The sequence below is a fragment of the Mobula birostris genome, chromosome 7, assembly GCF_030028105.1.
Source record: "Mobula birostris isolate sMobBir1 chromosome 7, sMobBir1.hap1, whole genome shotgun sequence".
Classification (NCBI taxonomy): Eukaryota; Metazoa; Chordata; class Chondrichthyes; order Myliobatiformes; family Myliobatidae; genus Mobula; species Mobula birostris.
This window is the reverse complement of record NC_092376.1, coordinates 50,186,457-50,206,080: the sequence shown is the minus strand read 5'-3', so window position 1 is coordinate 50,206,080 and position 19,624 is coordinate 50,186,457. Positions and strand designations below refer to the sequence as shown.

Here is a 19,624-nt window from a genome sequence, read left to right as displayed (position 1 = left end):
AAGGAAAGAAGTCGTCCATTTGCTCGTGGGTAGATGCCAAGATGTACAAGTTGGCTCCTGCCAAACTAGGAGATAAAGTATCAGGCACTCCTTCAGGATGTGTGCTTAGCCCACTGCTCTTCTCTCTCCACTCATGACTGAGTGGCAAAGCACAGCTCAGATGCCGTCTATGACTCGCAGATGACATCACTGTTGTTGGTAAATGGTGATGAGGAGGCAGACAGAAGCAAGGTAGTTCAGCTGGCTGTGTGGTGTCATAATAACAACCTCGTACCCAATGTCAGCAAGACCAGGGATTTGATCGTGGGCTTCAGGGAGGGGAGTGGGAAAGCACACTGCTCCTCACTGAGGGGCTTCAAGTTCTAGGGCATCAGCATCGCAGAGGATCTATCCTGGGTCCAACACTTTGATGCACTGATACAGGCGGCATTCAAGCAGCTGTTTCCTTAGGAGTTCAAGTCACCAAATACTCCTGAAAATGTCTATCAATGAGAACTACTTCATTATCCCTTTCTTCATGCTGTTTAGTTTGTAACTTGTAATTTTTGTTTATGCACTGTACTTCTGCCACAGAACAACAAACTGCACAACTTGTAACTCAGTGGTAAGAAACCTAATTCTGATTAAACTAGTGAACATCATTAGTCCTTCACCCTGTTTTCCATAATATGCCAGAGTTACTTTGGTACTAGAATCAGAATCCAGATGAAAGTGCTACAAAGCTCTGGCAAATTTGAGAAGAATTGCTAAATACCAGGAATGTGTTGTAAGTTAGATATTGACTTTGTGGAATCCTAGAGGCGCTTAGTCAAATGAGGCCACCGAGTGAGACGAAACAGAATTTCAATTGGGTATTTATTATTGTTCAGCTAACAGAAAGATCAGTTCAGCAGGCACAGGATATGATACATTGCCCAATGACCTTGCTGGATTGTGCTATGTTTTGTAGTTACAAAACGTAACATGTGCGATAAGGTGTTTTTAAAATGAACCTGAGATGGCTATCGACCAGTTAAAGCGGAGCAAGACATTTGAATTAAATAAAATGCTTCGAGGAATGGTTGAGTCTAAAAGAAACAGCCCAGCACGTGGAGAGACAGTCGAATTTAAAACAAAAGCAGTGCATCACATATTCTTAAGAAGGGAAGACAAAATGGAGTTGTTTTTTTTTAAAAAGGCCGTAAACAGAAGAATTCAGTGATCATAAGAGTGAGTGCTGGGTGATACTTATCATAAATAAAAGCAGAAATAACTAGCTACATCAGAAAGATTGACAAGTTTTATTACACAACAGGTTATTGGGTCGTACATACGGAGGTATTGGAACAGGATTTTGAAACAAATGAAGTAGCCAATGGGAAGCAACTGCCAATTTTGCTGAGTATTACTTTTAAAGGCACGTAGTTTGCTTTGAAGTTTGACTGCTCCAACCAAACTATCATAAATGAGCTTTCCTGGTATTGTCAATTTAGAACTAAAGCCATTGTTGATTGCAGAATGCTTTAGGTTTCATAAGTGGAATCAAAAGGAAGGGGAGTCCATTTCAGCATGTGAGGCTGAACTGAAGAGATTGGTTGAGCATTGTCAGTTCTGTAATGGGCATAATGATACACTAAAAAAAATCATTTAGTTTGTGGAATCTTAAAAGAAAGCATTCAAAAATGGCTCCTAACTGAAGCACAACTTATATTCAAACAAGCAGTGGAAATTGTTGTATCAATGGAAACGGAAGACAGGTGCAATTGAGATACAATCAGGAATGAAAGTGAGTGTGAATGAAATTGCATCATCTAAACAGAAATTAGCCTGGCAGAACAAATTGTGTTACTATTGTGGCAGGGCTCTCATACACCAACCGTATGCAGATATCCAACTAAGAACTTAAACTGGAGAAAAGGTCACTCCTGTGGAAATGACATTTGTAACTGTGAAATACAACAACCAACCAGCCACATTAAGCTTGTGGTAAAAACAGAAGGACCAGCATTGTGGGAAAATGATTGGCTGAGACAACTACAACTTGATTGGAGATATATCCACCATTTCCATTTCACACCCCCTGCAATGAAACCAACTGAAAGCAAATTTGGCAAGGTACTGGATGATGCCACGACTGTCTCCATGCTGAACACCATGAACTGTAGCCTAACAGATGATAAAATGGTGTTGGTGCCTACCTCTGTGCCTTTGCTTGGAAAGCATATTGAACTAAGGAAAGACCATGCTGCTCAGAGGAATTGTGAAATTGATGAAAGTAGTGGTCCGACTACAACAGTTTTTGTTGGCAACATATCTGAGAAAGCTTCTGATCTGTTAATCAGGCAGTTGCTTGTGAAATGTGACTTTGTGTTAAGTTGGAAGAGAGTTCAAGGAGCTTCAGGAAAGTTGCAAGCATTTGGATTTTGTGAGTATGAAGAACCAGAATTTTCTCTGCATCTGTTAAGGTTATTGCACGAATTTCAAGTGGGCGACTAAAAGCTGCTTGTAAAAGTAGATTCAAAGACCAAAGCCCAGCTGTTTGAATGGAAGGCCACAAAGACAGTCAATGGAGATGCAAAAACAGAGGATTTGTTAGATGTTGTGGATACAGAAATCGAGAGGAGAGATCAGATTGTAAAGGGAGCAATAGAAGAATTAACTAGAGAATATGCCAGTGAAATAAATGCACCTTCCCAAGATCAAGATGCACAACCTAGAAAAAAGGAGGGAGGAGATGGAGAGAGAGAATGTGAACAAGAAAGAGAATGGTGTGAAAGAGAAGGAACATGAGAAAGAAAAGAAGGATTAAGTCGATCCAGCGAGAGAAAAGGAGAAGAAAAGTGTCCAGAGCTGTCAGAACCGCTTCCTGCAGTCCCAGAGTCAACTCTACAACCACCACAGAGGAACCCCCAGAACCTGGAATTATTTCACAGCCACAAGTCTCACCAGTCAGAGTGATCCCACTTGTCAGGAAAGACATTATCCCTCAAGAGTAATAAACTCCCCACAGTGATTAAATCTTTAGGCCTGAAAGGGACATTTTAAAAATTGACGATGCTGTGGATGTCTGTACATAGTAGTTGCATTATGTAATGTAGTGCGTGTGTATATTTGAGAAGCATCCTATATTGAGTTGGAGTTTATTCCTAAGCAGAGAGAAGTGTTGTAAGACCATAAGATATAGGAGCAGAATTAGGCCATTTGCTCTGCCGTTTCATTATAACATATCCATTTTTGTTTTCAGCTCCAATCTCCTGCACCCCCCCCCCCCCGCCAATAGGCAGAGCTCGGCATGGTTTCCGTGAAGGAAAATCCTGCCTGCCTGACAAACCTATTGCAATTTTTTGAGGAAATTGCAAGTAGGCTAGACAAGGGAGATGCAGTGGATGTTGTGTATTTGGATTTTCAGAAGGCCTTTGACAAGGTGCCACACATGAGACTGCTAAACAAGATAAGAGCCCATGGAATTATGGGAAAGTTACATACGTGGATGGAGCGTTGGCTGATTGGCAGGAAACAGAGAGTGGGAATAAATGGAGCTCATTCTGGTTGGCTGCTGGTTACCGGTGGTGTTCCACAGGGGTCTGTGTTGGGGTTGCTTCTTTTTACGTTGTACGTCAATGATTTGGATTATGGAATAGATGGCTTTCTGGCTAAGTTTGCTGATGATACAAAGATGCGTGGAGGGGCCGGTAATGCTGAGGAAACAGAGTCTGCAGAGAGACTTGGATAGATTGGGAATGTTGGAAAGTGTATGGTTATGCACTTCGGTAGAAGAAATAAATGGGCAGACTATTATTTAAGTGGGGAGAGAATTCAAAGTTCTGAGATGCAATGGGATTTGGGAGTCCTCGTGCAGAATACCCTTAAGGTTAACCTCCGGGTTGTGTCGGTGATGAAGAAGGTGAAGGCAATGTTGGCATTCATTTCTAGAGGAATAGAGTATAGGATTAGGGATGTGATATTGAGACTCTGTATGGCACTGGTAAGACCTCACTTGGAGTAGTGTGTGCAGTTTTAGGCTCCTTATTTAAGAAGGGATTTGCTGACAGAGAGGGTTCAGAGAAGATTCACTAGAATGATTCCGGGAATGAGAGGGTTAACATATGAGGAACATTTGTCCGCTCTTGGACTGTACCCCTTGGAGTTTAGAAGAATGAGGGGGGACCTCATAGAGACATTTCGAATGTTGAAAGGCATGGACAAAGTGGATGTGGCAAAGTTGTTTCCCATGATGGGGGAGTCTAGTACGAGAGGGCATGACTTAAGGATTGAAGGGCACCCATTCAGAACAGAGATGCAAAAAAATTATTTTAGTCAGAGGGTGGTGAATCTATGGAATTTGTTGCCATGGGTGGCAGTGGAGGTCAAGTCATTGGGTGTATTTAAGGCAGAGATTGATATGTATCTGAGAAGCCAGGGCATCAAGGGTTATGGTGAGAAGGCGGGAGAGTGGAACTAAATGGAAGAATGGATCAGCTGATGATAAAATGGCGGAGCAGACTCGATGGGCTGAATGGTGACTTCTGCTCCTTTGTCTTATGGTATTATGGTCTTCTATCCCTCATGCTCTGACCAATAAAGAACCTATCAACCTCTGCCTTAAATATATATAAAGACTTGGCCTCGACAGTTGCCTGTGGTAACAAATTCCACAGATAAACCACTCTGGATAAAGAAATTCCTCCTTATCTCCATTCTAAAAGGACACCCCTCTATTCTGAGGCTGTGTCCTCTGGTCTTGGGCTCTCCCTCCATAGGAAATTTCCTCTCCACATCCACTGTATCAAGGCTTTTCACCAATCGATAGGTTTCAATTAGGTTACCCCTTGTTCTTCTGAATTCCAGTGACTACAGGTTTATAGCCATCAAATGCTATTCATATAACAAGCTATTTAATTGTGGAATCATTTCGTGAACAGCCTTCGAACCCTCTCCATTTTCAGCACATTCTTTCTAAGATAAGAGGCCCAAACCTGCTCACAATACTCCAAGTGAGGCCCCACCAGTGCTTTATAAAGTATCAACATTTCATCCTTGCTTTTATATTCTCGTCCTCTTGAAATGAATGTTAAAATTGCATTTGCCTTCATAACCACAGACTCAACCTGAAAATTAACCATTAGGGAATCCTGTACAAGGGCTTACATGTCCCTTTGTACCTCAGCTGCTTGTATTTTCTCCCATTTAGAAAACGGTCTACCCTTTCATTCCTTCTACCAGAGTACGCGACCATACACTTCTCAACACGGTATTCCATCTGCCATGTCTTTGTCCTTCCTCCTGATCTGTCTAATTCCTTTTATAGCCTCTGTATTTCCTCAAAATTACCTGCCCTCCACCTATCTTCATATCATCTGCAAACTTTGCAACAGACATGGATAGTAGGGATATGGAGGGCTATGGTCCCGGTACAGGTCAATGGGAGTAGGCAGTTTAAATTGTTTCAGCATGGACTAGATGGGCCGAAGGGTCTGTTTCTGTGCTGTACTTTTCCGTGACTCTGATTCCATGATTCCAATCATCAATTCCATCGTCCAAATTATTGACATGTAATGTAAAAATAATCTTTCCCAACACACATTGCTGTGAAACACCACTAGTCACCGGCAGCCAACCAGAAAAAGCCCCCTTTATTCCCACTCTTTGCCTTCTGCCAATCAGCTATTGCTTTATCCATGCTAGAATCTTTCCAGTAATACCATGGGCTCATAGCTTGTTAAGCAGCCTCATTTCTGGCACCTTGTCAAAGGCCTTCTGAAAAAGTTGGAGCTCTCAGATAACTTTTACGAAGGTCTCAGACCTTAATGAGCTTGTTAGGGCTATGACTTGTTCATAGTCATCGTTAGGAAAAGCCAGGTGATGCAAATTTCAAAGCTTTTTCAATACCCTGACTCCTCAAACCTTGATCCAACAATCAGCAGCCATGGGCTCCTCTAAGCAGTTGCCTAGCACTCAGAAAATTAAAATAAATGATTCCCACAAAGCAGGAGAAGGCTTTAAGAAGATAGCAGAGCGTTTTCAGGTAGCCGTTTCCTCAGTTCGTAATGTAATTAAGAAATGCCAGTTAACAGGAACGGTGGAGGTCCAGTTGAGGCCTGGAAGACCAAGAAAACTTTCCGAGAGAACTGCTCGTAGGATTGCTAGGAAGGCAAATCAAAGCCCCCGTTTGTCTGCAAAAGACCTTCAGGAAGATTTAGCAGACTCTGGAGTGGTGGTTCACTGTTCTACTGTGCAGTGACACCAGCACAAATATGACCTTCATGGAAGAGTCATCAGAAGAAAACCTTTCCTGCGTCCTCACCACAAAATTCAGCGTCAGAAGTTTGCAAAGGAACATCTAAACAAGCCTGATGCATTTTGGAAACGAGTCCTGTGGACTGATGAAGTTAAAATAGAACTTTTTGACCGTAATGAGCAAAGGTATGTTTGGAGAAAAAAGGGTGCAGAATTTCATGAAAAGAACGCCTCTCCAACTGTTAAGCACGAGGGTGGATCGATTATGCTTTGGGCTTGTGTTGCAGCCATTAGCACGGGGAACATTTCACTGGTAGAGGGAAGAATGAATTCAATTAAATACCAGCAAATTCTGGAAGCAAACATTACACCGTCTGTAAAAAAAAAAGCAGCCGAAGATGAAAAGAGGATGGCTTCTACAACAGGATAATGATCCTAAACGCACCTCAAAATCCACAATGGGGTACCTCAAGATGCAAGCTGAAGGTTTTGCCATGGCCCTCACAGTTCCCCAACCTAAACATCATCGAAAATCTGTGGCGACCTCAAAAGAGCAGTACATGCAAGACAGCCCAAGAATCTCACTGAACTAGAAGCCTTTTTCAAGGAAGAATGGGCGAAAATCCCCCTAACAAGAATTGAAAGACTCTTAGCTGGCTACAGAAAGCGTTTACAAGCTGTGAAACTTGCCAAAGGGGGTGTTACTAAGTATTGACCATGCAGGGTGCCCAAACTTTTGCTTCAGGCCCTTTTCCTTTTTTGTTATTTCGAAATTGTAAAAGATGGAAATAAAAAAGTAATCTTGCTCAAAATATTAAAGAAATGTGTCATCTTTAACTTTAAGCCTTTTGGAGATCAGGTCATCTTTTACTCACTTAGCTATTCACAGTAACAGAAATTTTGACTGGGGTGCCCAAACTTGCATGCCACTGTAACTCTCATCAGGGTCTTTTTACCCTTGCAGTTTCTTAACTCTATCCACAAGGATCCTACAAATTCTGATCTTATATCACTTCTTCCTAAGGATTTGATTTTGTTTTTATCAACAGAGCTACCCCTCACTCTTCACCTACCTACCTGTCTGTTTTTTCGATAGGAATTGTATCCTTGGATATTAAGCTCCCAACTATCATGTTCTTTCAGCCATGGCTCAGTGATGCCCACAACATCGTACCTGCCAATTCCTAACCGCACTACAAGATCATTTACCTTACTCATGGTGACAGTTACTTTAAATGGCATGGAAGAATCTGCCAATGTCCCCAAACCCAGAGAGAGGGCTAAAGTGTTCACAGCCATCTCACCCTCATACATAGGTCCCCATCAAACAGAAATCAGTCTTCAGTTTTTGTTTATTAATAAGTTATAATCATCCCATATTTAACCAAGTCGGATTTACATAACAGCTTTGCAAGTCCTGTTCACTGGGGTGTCTGCAATGAAACTCCTATTTGCTATGCAAATATTTCAAACACCTGCAAAATTTCTTGAACAAATGAGGACAGTAGAGGGGAAATACCAAGAAACTCATCAAAAGTCCCAATAAATGTTAAGTTTTTGAATCTTTACACTGCCCCTCAATTCCAAAACCATCTTTATACCATTCACATTGTCCCTTTTCACTTTGTTTTGATACATTGTGTTTGTACCATGCTCCTGAACAATTTATTGTTTCTCATTAGTTAGCAGTTTTATTTTTTAATTGCTGTATTTTCCCCTTTTGGCTGTGGTTCTAACTAAACATTTAATCTCATTTTCCTTTCATTTGTTCCTGAAGTATTGAATTCTTTAGAATAAGGCTCTGGCCACTGCAAAGCAAAAATTGTATTGCCACATCCTTTACCCAATCCTTTAAGGAAACCTCTTTTCAAGCACGGACGCTTCCTTTTTAAATTTTCAATTTGTTGCGCCAGGAGTATGAATATCATAAACAAACCATATCATGCACAGTCCTGTGCTGCCTAGATTCTTGCAAAAATCCTTCTCCCTTGTTAGTCAGGGAGTGATCTATTGCCAAGTTCTCCAGTAATTTACTCGATGGAGTAGGCCTTTTCTCATTTAAGCTTCAAGCCTTTGTTCCTATAAGCTTCGTAAAATTTTGGATTACTCCATCCTTTCTGGATGTGTCTAATACTATAACTATTCACTTACACTTGAACTCTGGCAGAATTAAGCCATTCTGTTAGCCGTAATCAGGCATTCTTAGTTCTCAGTCTTGGTTGATATTCAAGCAGCAATTCCTTGTTTGCTAATGCTTCCTCCAGATTTATTTATAATTGTTCATACATTTGGAAGTGCCACATTGATGAAGTAGGGAAAGAAATTTAATTTGTTGCTGAATTTGGAGTACATAGCGTAATTTTTCTCTGACCCAAGCAAAAGTTAATTGCATATTTGAAGTGAGTACTCCAAATTGAAATGTCAATTTCCTGTTGTTAATAGGACACCTACTTGCTTTTTGAAGTTCCATGTATTCTATCCCAGATCATACTTGTAAAATCAGCTGTTATTTTTGTACATATTTTAAAGCTAGAAACAACAATATTATAATTTGTTTAAATTATTAATGACTAAACACTTAGCCTTAACATCTGTAAAGGGTATTACATAGTTTAGTTTTAAGTATAACAAAAAATTTTCTTGGGGGATTGTGAGTTTGTGTCACTTGTTTACAAAGTAAGATCAGAGTACATCTCATGGTTATCTTCATTTCGATGTAACATCTTTGTACTATCAATAGCCAGTTGTTTTAGCCATTAATAAATTAAGCAATAAGAAGTGTGAAGTAGACTTCTTTTTAAAAACTTCTTGTGATCTGTAGCTTACTTGTAGTTATCCAGTAATGCAAGGACCCCCAAGTTTTAGCACTTGGAGGGCCAATGTGAGATTATAGATTTGGACTGTAGTTGATGGTACTTGCATGTGCAAGAATTTTTTAAAAAGATCTAATATTGAACCTTGATCTTATTTTACTATAACAGACCACAAGTGAAAAGTTTAATTTTAAATTCAGTTTTTGTTTTGTGAATTAGGAAGTGAAAGTTTTCAGTTCCTGTATGAAATGAGCAGAACACTTTATTCTGAAAGGAATATTGTAAATTTACTTACAATTATTTTAGTTTTATCTCATTCTAAGTATGGTGATCCCAATTAATTGGGCCATTGGTTAATCAGGGCGGCTGCTAATTTGGGACCAACTCTTAAAGAACAAACCTAATGGAGAAAATAGCCAGATTCCCTTTGTTATTTGGGATACTATGCCACTTAATGGCGACTGGAGACTGTTGCCGAACAGTTTCTAACTAGTGTCAGACATGTGCACTTGTATAGCCATTATACCAGCCTTTCTCAACCTTTTTGCTCTGGAGGAACCCTTGGAATAATTTTCAAATCTCAGGCAACCCCTGCGTTAAAAAAAAAAAAAAAAATTATTAAATCTAGAGCTCACGGTACGTTAGTGTGATCAGTAAGTTGTAGATGTAATATTCCAAAAATAATTGGCAATGCTCTTTTGAGTGGAGAATGAATTTTTAGCCAACCGTTCTTGGGGAAAAAAATACAGATAGTTAAGCTTGGCTTACTTTTCTTTCTCTTTCACAAATTTTAAAAACTCATAAGGCAAACATAATAAATTTCTCAACTCTGGGTCGAACTTGAGATAAGCACATATGGATTCACCTTCAACTAAAATGAGACTATTTCCATCCTTGCTCTTGATGCTTGTTAAACAAGAAAAAAAAACTTGCTCACGCATGTACGAAGTTGAAAACTGCAGCTAAATTTTCATTACTTTTCTATGAATGGCAGGATACTCTTCTTTTACAGAAATCCAGAACTTGTCCAGGAGCAAGTCAGTGAATCTCATCTTGAGTGCATGATCAGAGTACAGCTCACCAAGTTCTTCCTCTTGTCTCAAAGTCAAGTTCTCAGGCTGAGCAGAAGATTTGGAGAAAGGGTCCCTCACCAAGTCATACACTTGTGTTGAAAGGGAGGGAAAATGCAGTTCAATTTTGTTCTGCAGTTCTTCTAGCTGGTTTTCAATAAGACTTGAGACTTTCTGATATCCTACCTCACTCTCAAGCCCAAGCAACAATGGAAACATTTCATAATTTCCTTTTGCAGCATGACTTTTTCAAAGATTGAGTTTCCTTTGAAATCCAAGTCAAAGTTAAAGTCAAAACATTTTCTCCAGGGCCTTGCAGAGATTTATTCAAGTGGTTCATATGATGAAAAGTGTCTGTTAAGTAAGCTAGTTTCTGCAGCCATTCTTCATCTTCAAAGCACTTAGCAAAATCTGACCTACTATTTTCTTGAAAGTACTCCTGCAATTCAGCTTTCAGCTCAAACACCTGTTGAGAACTCGAAGCCACCAGATTTCAGTATGTAGCAGGAGATTGGTGTGCTCTTTGTTCACGTTTTCAGTTTTTGATACATTGTCGAGTGAACTAGTCTTAAAGCTACTAAATAACTTGTTTCTTGAATCTTTTTACTGACTGTGACTTTATTTTCAAAAGCTTTGATCTGTTTGTTTTGAGATTGCAATAGTTCATTTAAAATATTCAGCACTTTTACTGTGATTTGTAGTTAAATGTCTTTTCAATTTTGCTGGAGCCATTGCTAAGTTGTAAGTTGTTTATCACAGACTAGCCACAACTTGGGTCACCAGTCCGTGTAAAACCCATTGATAAGAGCTTTCATTGTAAAGATATGGTACTGGCTGATTACTTTATTCCCACCCACCACTTTTGTCTCCAGGTTGGTAGACTTCTGGGGCAACAGGAGGCATTGCATTGGAGCTGCAGTCCTTCGTTTTCCGACCATGGGGGGTGCGGGGGAGGTGGTGTGTGTCCGTTTGGGTCCATCCAGCTGGCAGCTCTCCGCCTCAGAACCCTGCGGAGATACCTGTCTTGCAACCACCCTCCGAGATTGCATGCACTAGCCATGCACTTTCTCTGCTGGGGACACTGCCTGCAGGAAGGCACATGGCTTCCAGCGGCCAGCATCAGCCATGCCGCTTTGAGGGAACTACCTCAGTTTTACGAGGGCTGTTGAGGGTATGAGGTGTAGTCTCATCCAGACAGGGTGCTCCTGCGCTGGTGGAGGAGGTGGTGCTCTGCCTGTGAGGGGGACTGGTCCTCTTTCCATCATGGTGGGTCTCAAGTGGGCTTGGGAAGGTGAAGGGGTTCCAGCTGCACCACCACCTGATCGTCGGACCCAGGCCTCGGGATACCATACGGGAGAGGGTCCCACACAACGTGAGCCGTTTCACTGGGATCCCCACCATGCCCTTCCGTGATGCCTCAAAGCAGTTCTTGTACGGGCTGCCGCTGCACACCTTTCAGTTCCTTGCCTTTGTCTACTGACCAGACACACCTTGGTGATCTGTTTTACCATCCGGTAGCAGAGGAGGTCCCCAGTGGAAATCTCTTTGTACAGGGGTCCTTCCCCTGTACATTGTGGGCCTGGGGTGGAAAATGTTGCATAGCACAGTACCGTGCAACGGGTTTTTAAGGAGGTTCACTGACGCCCCATCGACCTGTATATTCTGTGACTGGGAGGAGTTGGTGTACCACGCTTACATGGAATGTGAAAGGTTGCACAGAGGGGGTGGGTCGCCAGGAGGATCAACTGGTGGGCTTGCTCCTGGGCATGGCCAAGATGGCCATTCACGGGTCGAGGCGGCAAAAAGTTGATGGCTCTGCTAGAGCCGACTGCCTGCCCCTCTTCCAAGGATACATTTACGCCCGAGGGAGAATGCGGTCATGATGGGTACAGTGGGAGATTTGTGGGAGCAGTGGCCCATCCCCTTTCTCCTCCCCCTCAGGGAATTGACTGTTTTATAGATAGTCATATTTTAATGTGAATTTATTCACTGTCTTGTAAATACTTAATGTTTGTACTTTGTATTTTATGTGTCCGTTGTTGCACTAGTGCAACGGACTCAGAAGACTGTAATTCTTCATCATTAATCTTGTCAGAATTGTCCGTAGGCCTAGAATCCTCCTCTTCAAAACTCACCACACTGGACTATCTTTAGAATGAAAATTTCCCTCCAATTTTCTACTACACCAGTAGAGTTTTTTTGCACCCATAAGTCAGTCCGCGGCTCATAAGGGGAAGTTGGTGGAGGTAATACGGGAAGGAGATTCTGATGTCACAGCCCAAGTTGGGTGAGTCCATTCAGTGCTCGGAAAATGAACTTCACACTCTTTGTCAGTCTACTGTCCTCCCATCCATGCAATGCAGCGCTCCCCGATTGTCAACGGCTATCACCATCTCATGTTTTAAAAACTGAGAATGGACTCAACCAAATAAGCATGGTCCTACCACGCACTGCCATACTGGGCTGAGAGACCTCTGGTGAGATTGCTAACAGGGCTGCTTGGTCACTGCCCACCATTGTTAGCATCACGTGTTGTGTGAAGTTCAAATAAAACAATGTTTTTTTTAAATCAGGATCTTGTACAGCACCCTTAACGGCCCCTCATAGAACCCCAATTGAGAAACCCTGCATTAGACACTATACTGTGCTCAGAGTGAACAGCTTTTAGTTTGCAATAGTTTCATGTGTTTGTGTAAGTTTTGTCACTGTTGGCAAAGAAATAAGTAAGCCAATTCAGAACTGTTTTGCTCGTTGCTGTTTCAAGCTTGGAGGCTTGGAGTTGCCAGAAGCAACCAGGAGTGAAACTGCAACTCTTTCACTACTTCAAGTTAGGAACTACAAAGAATTTGAAAATGCCAACAATCATCTTGAACATTGCAATGAAAATGAATATCTGGATGATTGATTTGTTGAAAGATTGTATGAAGGTAGTCTATTATCTAAACTAGGTGTTTGCACTGATTTTGTTCATTTACAGCTAATCAGAAGAACAGGTACGAGGTCCTCCGTTGATCGGGCTCAGCCATGGATATTGTTTGTCTAAGTGATAGACAAGCCAGGGCAGTATGATATTAGACCATGAGATACAGGAGCAGAGTTAGGCCATTTGGCCCATAGAGTCCACTCCACCATTTTGTCATGGTTAATCCAATTTTCCTCTCAGCCCCAAACTCCTGACAGATTTGTCAGGCTAGATTTTCCCTTGAGGATGCTATGCTGACTACAGTCTATTTTCTCATGTGCCTCCAAGTACCCCAAGACCTTGTTCTTAATAATCGATTCCAACATCTTCTCAACCACTGAAGTCAGAATAACTGGCCTATAGTTTCCTTTCTTCAGCCTCCCTCCCTTTTTGGAGTGGCATTTGCAATTTTCCAGTATTCTGGAACAATTACTGAATGTAGTGATTCTTGAAAGAACTTTACTAATGCTTCCATGATCTCTTCAGCCACCTCTTTCAGAACTCTGGGCTGTACACCATCTGATCCAGGTGACCTGTCTACCTTCAGACCTTTCAGTTTCCCAAGAATCTTCTCTCGGGTCATGGTAACTTCATAACCCCATACTCTTGGAACTTTCACCAAACTGCAAGTGTCTTCCACAGCAAAGACTGGTGTAAAATACTTAGTTAGTTCATCCACTGTTTTGTTGTCCCCCCATTACTACTACTCCAGCATCGTTTTCCAGGTTCTGATAACCACTCTCACTTCTCTTTCACACTTAATGTACCTGAAGAAATTTCTGGCATCCTCTTTAATAATATTAGCTAGCTTACTTTCATATTCCATCTTTAATGGATTTTTTTAGTTGCCTTCAATTAGTTTTTTTAAAAAGCTTCCAAATCCTCTAACTTCCCACTAATTTTTAGTCTATTAAATGCCCTTTCTTTGACTTTTATATTGTCTTTGATTTCTGTTGTTAGTCATGGTTGTGTCATCTTTCCTTTAGCATACTTCTTCCTCTTTAGAATGTATATATCCTATGCCTTCCAAATTGCTTCCAGAAATTCCAGCCATTGCTGCTCTGCCATCATTCCTGCCAATGTTCTTTTCCAATTAATTCTAGCCGAACCCTCTTTCGTGCCTCTGTAATTCCCTTTACTCCACTGTGATATTGATAAATCTGACTTTGGCTTCCCCTTCTCAAATTTCAGGATGAATTCAATCATATTATGATCATTTGCCCCAAGGGTTCTTTTTATCTTGAGCGCTAATCAATTCTAGTTCATTGCACAACATCCAATCCAGAATAGCTGATTCCTAGTGGACTCAACCACAAGCTGCTTTAAAAAGCCATCTTTTGGGCGCTCTTTATTTAAAAAAAATAATAAAATAAAATTCACTTTCCTGGAATCCAGCACCAATCTGATTTTCCCAGTCTTCCTGCATATTGAAGTCCTCATGACTATTGTAACATGGTCCTTTTGCCATGCATTTTCTATCTCCCATTGTAATTTGTAGGCTACATCCTTACTACTGTTTGGGGGTCTGTTTACCCTTGCAGTTCCTTAGCTTTATCCACAATGAGTCAATACCTTCCAACTCTGTGCCACCTCTTTCTAATGATTTGATTTCATTTTTTACCAACAGGGCAATGTCCCCTCTACCTTCCTGCCATTCCTTTGGATACAATGTGTATCCTTGGACATTAAGCTCCCAGTCATAATCTTTCAGCCATGATTCCGTGGTGCCTATAACATCATACCTGCCAATCCGCAACTGTGCTGCAAGTTCATCTACCTTATTCCATATACTGCGTGCATTCAAATACAGCACCTTCAGTTGACTACTCAACCTTTTTGATTTTGCCTGCCTTTTGCATTACAACTCATCCTGTTGATTACAGTTTTGCCCTATCAACAGCCTCTCCTCACTACACAGTGCCTCTGTTTGTAAACCAGCTACCTCATCTTCAGCACCATTATCTGCCTCCTTTCCTACAACACTTCTTGCATTGAAATATATGCAGCTCAGGACACTAGTTGCACCATGCTCAATATTTTGATTCCTAATCTTGAGGTCTTTCTTATCAACATTGTATTAGAATTCTTGTATCTTTTAAAAGTTATTGACTGTAAATTTTCAAAAAAAGTTGTATTTCTCTGCTCAGTGCCTAAAATGCTAAACTGCTGGCTTAGTTCTCTTTTATAAGTGGAAAAAGGGATTAAAACAGATGATCAGAATAGATTAACTGTTAAAGGCTTCCAGTAACTGAGATTTTTGAGATTGCTTGAACTGCTAAATCCTTTCTGGATAGCAAAAAATACATGTTAAGGTGCCCTTGACAACAGATGTCTATGAAACATTAAGAAATACAGAAGTTTTTTTAGAGATGCAGCACAAAACTGGCTTTTCTGGCCCAAGAAACTGCACCACCCAGCAATCCACCTATTTAACACTAACCAAGTCGCAGGACAGTTTACAGTGACCGATTAACCTACCAGCCAGTATGGAATATGGCAGCAACAGAAGCAAAAGAAAACCATCTATTCGGTATTTCTAGTTTATTTTGTGGCTGGTAAATGTTTTCATCAGATCAAATCTAACTAAACCTTTTATCCATTTATATTATTTTTGCACAAACTTTCAGCATGAATTAGTATTAAGTTTTGTTTTGATTCCAAAAATGAAACTTCACAATGGTATTTCCAAGAACCAAATAAAACACTAGCATTAACATTTCTAGTTTATTATTCCTGAGCACTGTATAGTTCTGAAAGGTAAAACTGATTGAATTCTACTCCCCTTTTTTTTTATCTTTCTTAGGTCTATAACTCGATCCTATTACCGTAACTCAGTTGGTGGTCTGCTTGTGTTCGACGTTACAAATCGCAGGTCTTTTGAACATGTCCGTGACTGGTTGGAGGAAGCAAAGATGCATGTTCAGCCATTCCAAATCATATTTCTCCTTGTTGGACACAAATGTGACTTGACAACCCAACGGAAGGTTTCAAAGGAAGAGGCAGAGAAACTGGCTGCGGTGCAGGGTATGAAATACATTGAGACATCCGCAAAAGATTCTACAAATGTGGAGGAGTCCTTCACTGTTCTAACCCAGCAGATATACGAGCTGCTCAAAAAAGGCAACATCTCTGTCCAAGAAGGATGGGAAGGTGTTAAGAGTGGTGTGGTTCCTAATGTTGTTCATTCTTCTGAGGAAGCTGTGCAGCCTGGAAGAAGGTGCCTTTGTTAATTGGTAGGGTTAGAGAACCCTCTATTCCAAAGAATTGCTTAACGTACTTTAGCCATTTGTGCAAGCTTACATCATTAAATTTACAAGGATTTATCCTAGACGTAGTATAGAATTGATTAAATATGTTTCATTGGAAAGTAAGTACCCCAATATGGCTACAGAGCTTCTCCAACATGAAATGTACATATTTTATTTTCAATAGTTGCTGACTTTAATAGTAAGAAAATATTTTTTGCACTGTAAAATCAAGTTTTATTTTTGGAGTGTTGCCTACTATAAGGCCAGCCAATCTGTGGGATAGGATCAGTAAAGATTTAATAAATATGTATATTTGATATGAACCATTTACCCTAAACAATGATTTAAGTATGGTTTTGTCCACTTCAGAAATGTTTGAGTAGTTTCTGGGAATTGAGAAGCAGTAATTCTTAACTTTGTTAGTTATTTATTAGAAACTTTTTTTGTTGTTTTTGTTTTGTGCTATTCCTTAATTTCCCAGCCTTTAAGAATATTTTATGAATTGTGAATATTTCCCAAGATTTGGATTGGAACCTTCAGGGTCATTAATGGTTAACAAAATGGCCATGAGTCAAAAATTTAAGAGTTAAAAGTAGCAAATGAAAACAATAAATAGGGAATAACTGTGCTTTAACTGGGGCTTCAAAAGGTTGCACTGCTGTTAGTTACTGACAGTAATTCAAGCCAGCAGCTTGGCTGTATGCCAAAGTTGCTGTCTTCTGTTAGAGCCCTGCACTAGGTTCTTTTGTGGACCAATATTACTTAATGTTTAACTAATATGTCAAATCAATGAATGTTGGCATGGCAATGCAGTTGTTCAGCTTAACGCTTTTAATGTTACAGTTTACAGTTACAAATTGCTGCCTTTTGTCTATTTTTGGGAAGTGGTAAGGCTGCTAATGCTATTGAACAATCATTCCAAAATTTGCATTTTGAAATGGAGATGAAAATGGTGGATGGTGGGAACAAGTTAATATTTGGCTCAACTGTGATGCTTTCAAAGGACTTGAATATCACCAGCAATGGGCAAGTTTAAAATTCATCAAGTAAGCTTTTAATCTTCAGAGAATATTGAAATACCCAACTGTAGGTCAGGCAATTTTATACATACATGCTTACTTCCTTGCACTTGTTGGTAATTACTACATACAAAAAAAAAGTTTCCAGTGTTGTCTGAAATGTATGCAATATACTGAATTGGCTACTAACCTTTGGCACATATGCCTGCTCTTTTTCTGAAGTCAAATGTGAAATGCATAAGTAAATGAGTAAGTGAATTAGTAAGTTTTTTAAATCAAGTTGTTTGCTTATCAAATCTGATTTAACTAATTCTAGCTGTGCATTGCAAAAGCACCAACTTGCAGAGAAGACAAAACTAAGCAGAATTTTCTTGTGTTAAAGAAATGAAATATCTGGATGTACATTTGTACTCTGCTTCCAAAATTCAGTTCACAACATTTTATTACTTTATCATATTGTATCCACTTTTATTACACATGACAGGAATGGATTTCTAGGCCCAAGGTATTTTAACTTTACTGACATCTTAAATATTGCAATTTAATGTTTAAAATGTAGCCTGAGTGGTGAAAATCAAATACTCCAGATTTTCTAATTGGCTATTTATAATAGGTGCTTTTGATCCACTCCATTTTAAGTATCACAGGATTTTAAAACTTCAAAATTTTAATTGCTATCTCTTTTAGTATAACCACCTATGTGCTAGAGGTGTGTGGCCAATCAGTAATGATCATCCTAGCCAATTAATGTATTTAATAAAACCTATTTATATTTGCCATCTAAGAACAGAATATTCTAAAAATACTCAAGTTGTGCTGCAGTATCATCAGTGTGAGCTGTTAACTCTGTTTCAGCTGCTGTCAGGATATTATGAGCACTTATTTCAAATTTCTCATTTCTTTGATATTAGATTGTTGCATCTATTTCACATTTGCACAATATTCCTTGAAATTTTTACTTCCATTATTATTTTAATTGTCATACTTTGTAGCAATCGTTAATCTTGGCCTTTAGAACTGATATCAGTTGAAATTGGAAATTATGAAATTTGAAAATTATGCCTTTCAGACACAAATAATACAAAAACATTCACCTAAGCTTTGGGAACTAGTTGTTTTATCATCTTGAAGTAGGGTCGAAATTATTTGTGTTCATCTCTACATTTTGAAAAGTGTCATTTTAACACTTACATGTTTATTCCACTACAACAATATTTCATTCACAAATTTCAATAGTTGTATTTGCAAAGAGGCTTAGAAGTAAGGAATAAATTATTGAATGTCAACATTTTATTTTGTTCTCCAAAATAAATATTGTTTTGATTATGTGTAGATGTTTGACTTTATTTATCCTCTAATTTTAGCAGTGAGTTCTGATCTCTGAAGGTTAGTATATTCTCCTAAAGCCAATTTCAATTTCCTCTTGGAAGCTAGTATTTAAAATAATAATTACTTTTATAACAAGCAAAAATGCCCAGGAAGTATTGAATGTCCTATAGGTTCTTGATGGTTAATATCAAAATTGGTATAAACTTATGCAATTGTTCTCCAAGTCTGGAAATGATTGTCTTAAGGTAGATTTTTAAAGTAAATTGTAATGACAATAGCCTTTTGAAATGTTAAGCAGGTCACCTCCATTTGAGGGTGTAAAATCATTTTTATATCAATGATTCTTGATAGACTTGTAAAAATTTTGGATCTATTGTATGACAAGTTCAAATGTACTCTTGAAATAAGGCATTCAGATGTGAAATCCCGTATGTTGTCAAAAAAAGTTACTCTGGTTTTGAACAGCAAGTTTGGTCATGTTTTAAAGATGCTTATAAGTTGTTTGCAATGAAATTAATGTGTTTCCTCACCAGTTTTTAAATATCTTCACATGGAGGATCTAAGTTGCCAAGATCAGTTGTAATTTTCTGACAGAACTGCACTTTTTACTAGATAGAGCAGGTGTGATGCTTCTGATATTTTTTAAAATGTCAATTCCATGAATTAATTCATGGAAAGGGAGATAATAAACAGTGGAATTGGAAGTTTATACTATTGATTTACAATTGTGCCAGAGTTAGTCTTGGGATGACATCTTTGTAGGTAGCTCCCCATTATTCTGGGTGCCTGTTCAACAAGTGGAATTTTCAGACCGCTTTTACATGAAGTAAAGATTTTGTTTAAAAAAAACCTAGACTTTTAAAAAAGTAAACAAGCTGATAAGTGTGAATAACATGCTCTTTTAAGTTGCTAATGACATCAAATTAGTCCTTCTGCTAAGGGACTCACAGTATCATTTTCAATTTTT

General features: G+C 39.3%; 1 protein-coding gene across 1 annotated transcript in view; it reads left to right on the top strand.

The window, feature by feature from the left end:
- Positions 1 to 18,604, top strand: part of LOC140200186 (ras-related protein Rab-39A-like) — a 37,695-nt gene extending 19,091 nt beyond the window's left edge. Inside the window, exon 2 of the mRNA XM_072263113.1 lies at positions 15,865 to 18,604. Coding sequence (XP_072119214.1) covers positions 15,865 to 16,291 — 427 coding nt within the window. The 3' untranslated portion in view covers positions 16,292 to 18,604. The remainder of the gene's footprint in view (positions 1 to 15,864) is intronic.
- Positions 18,605 to 19,624: the final 1,020 nt, after the last annotated feature.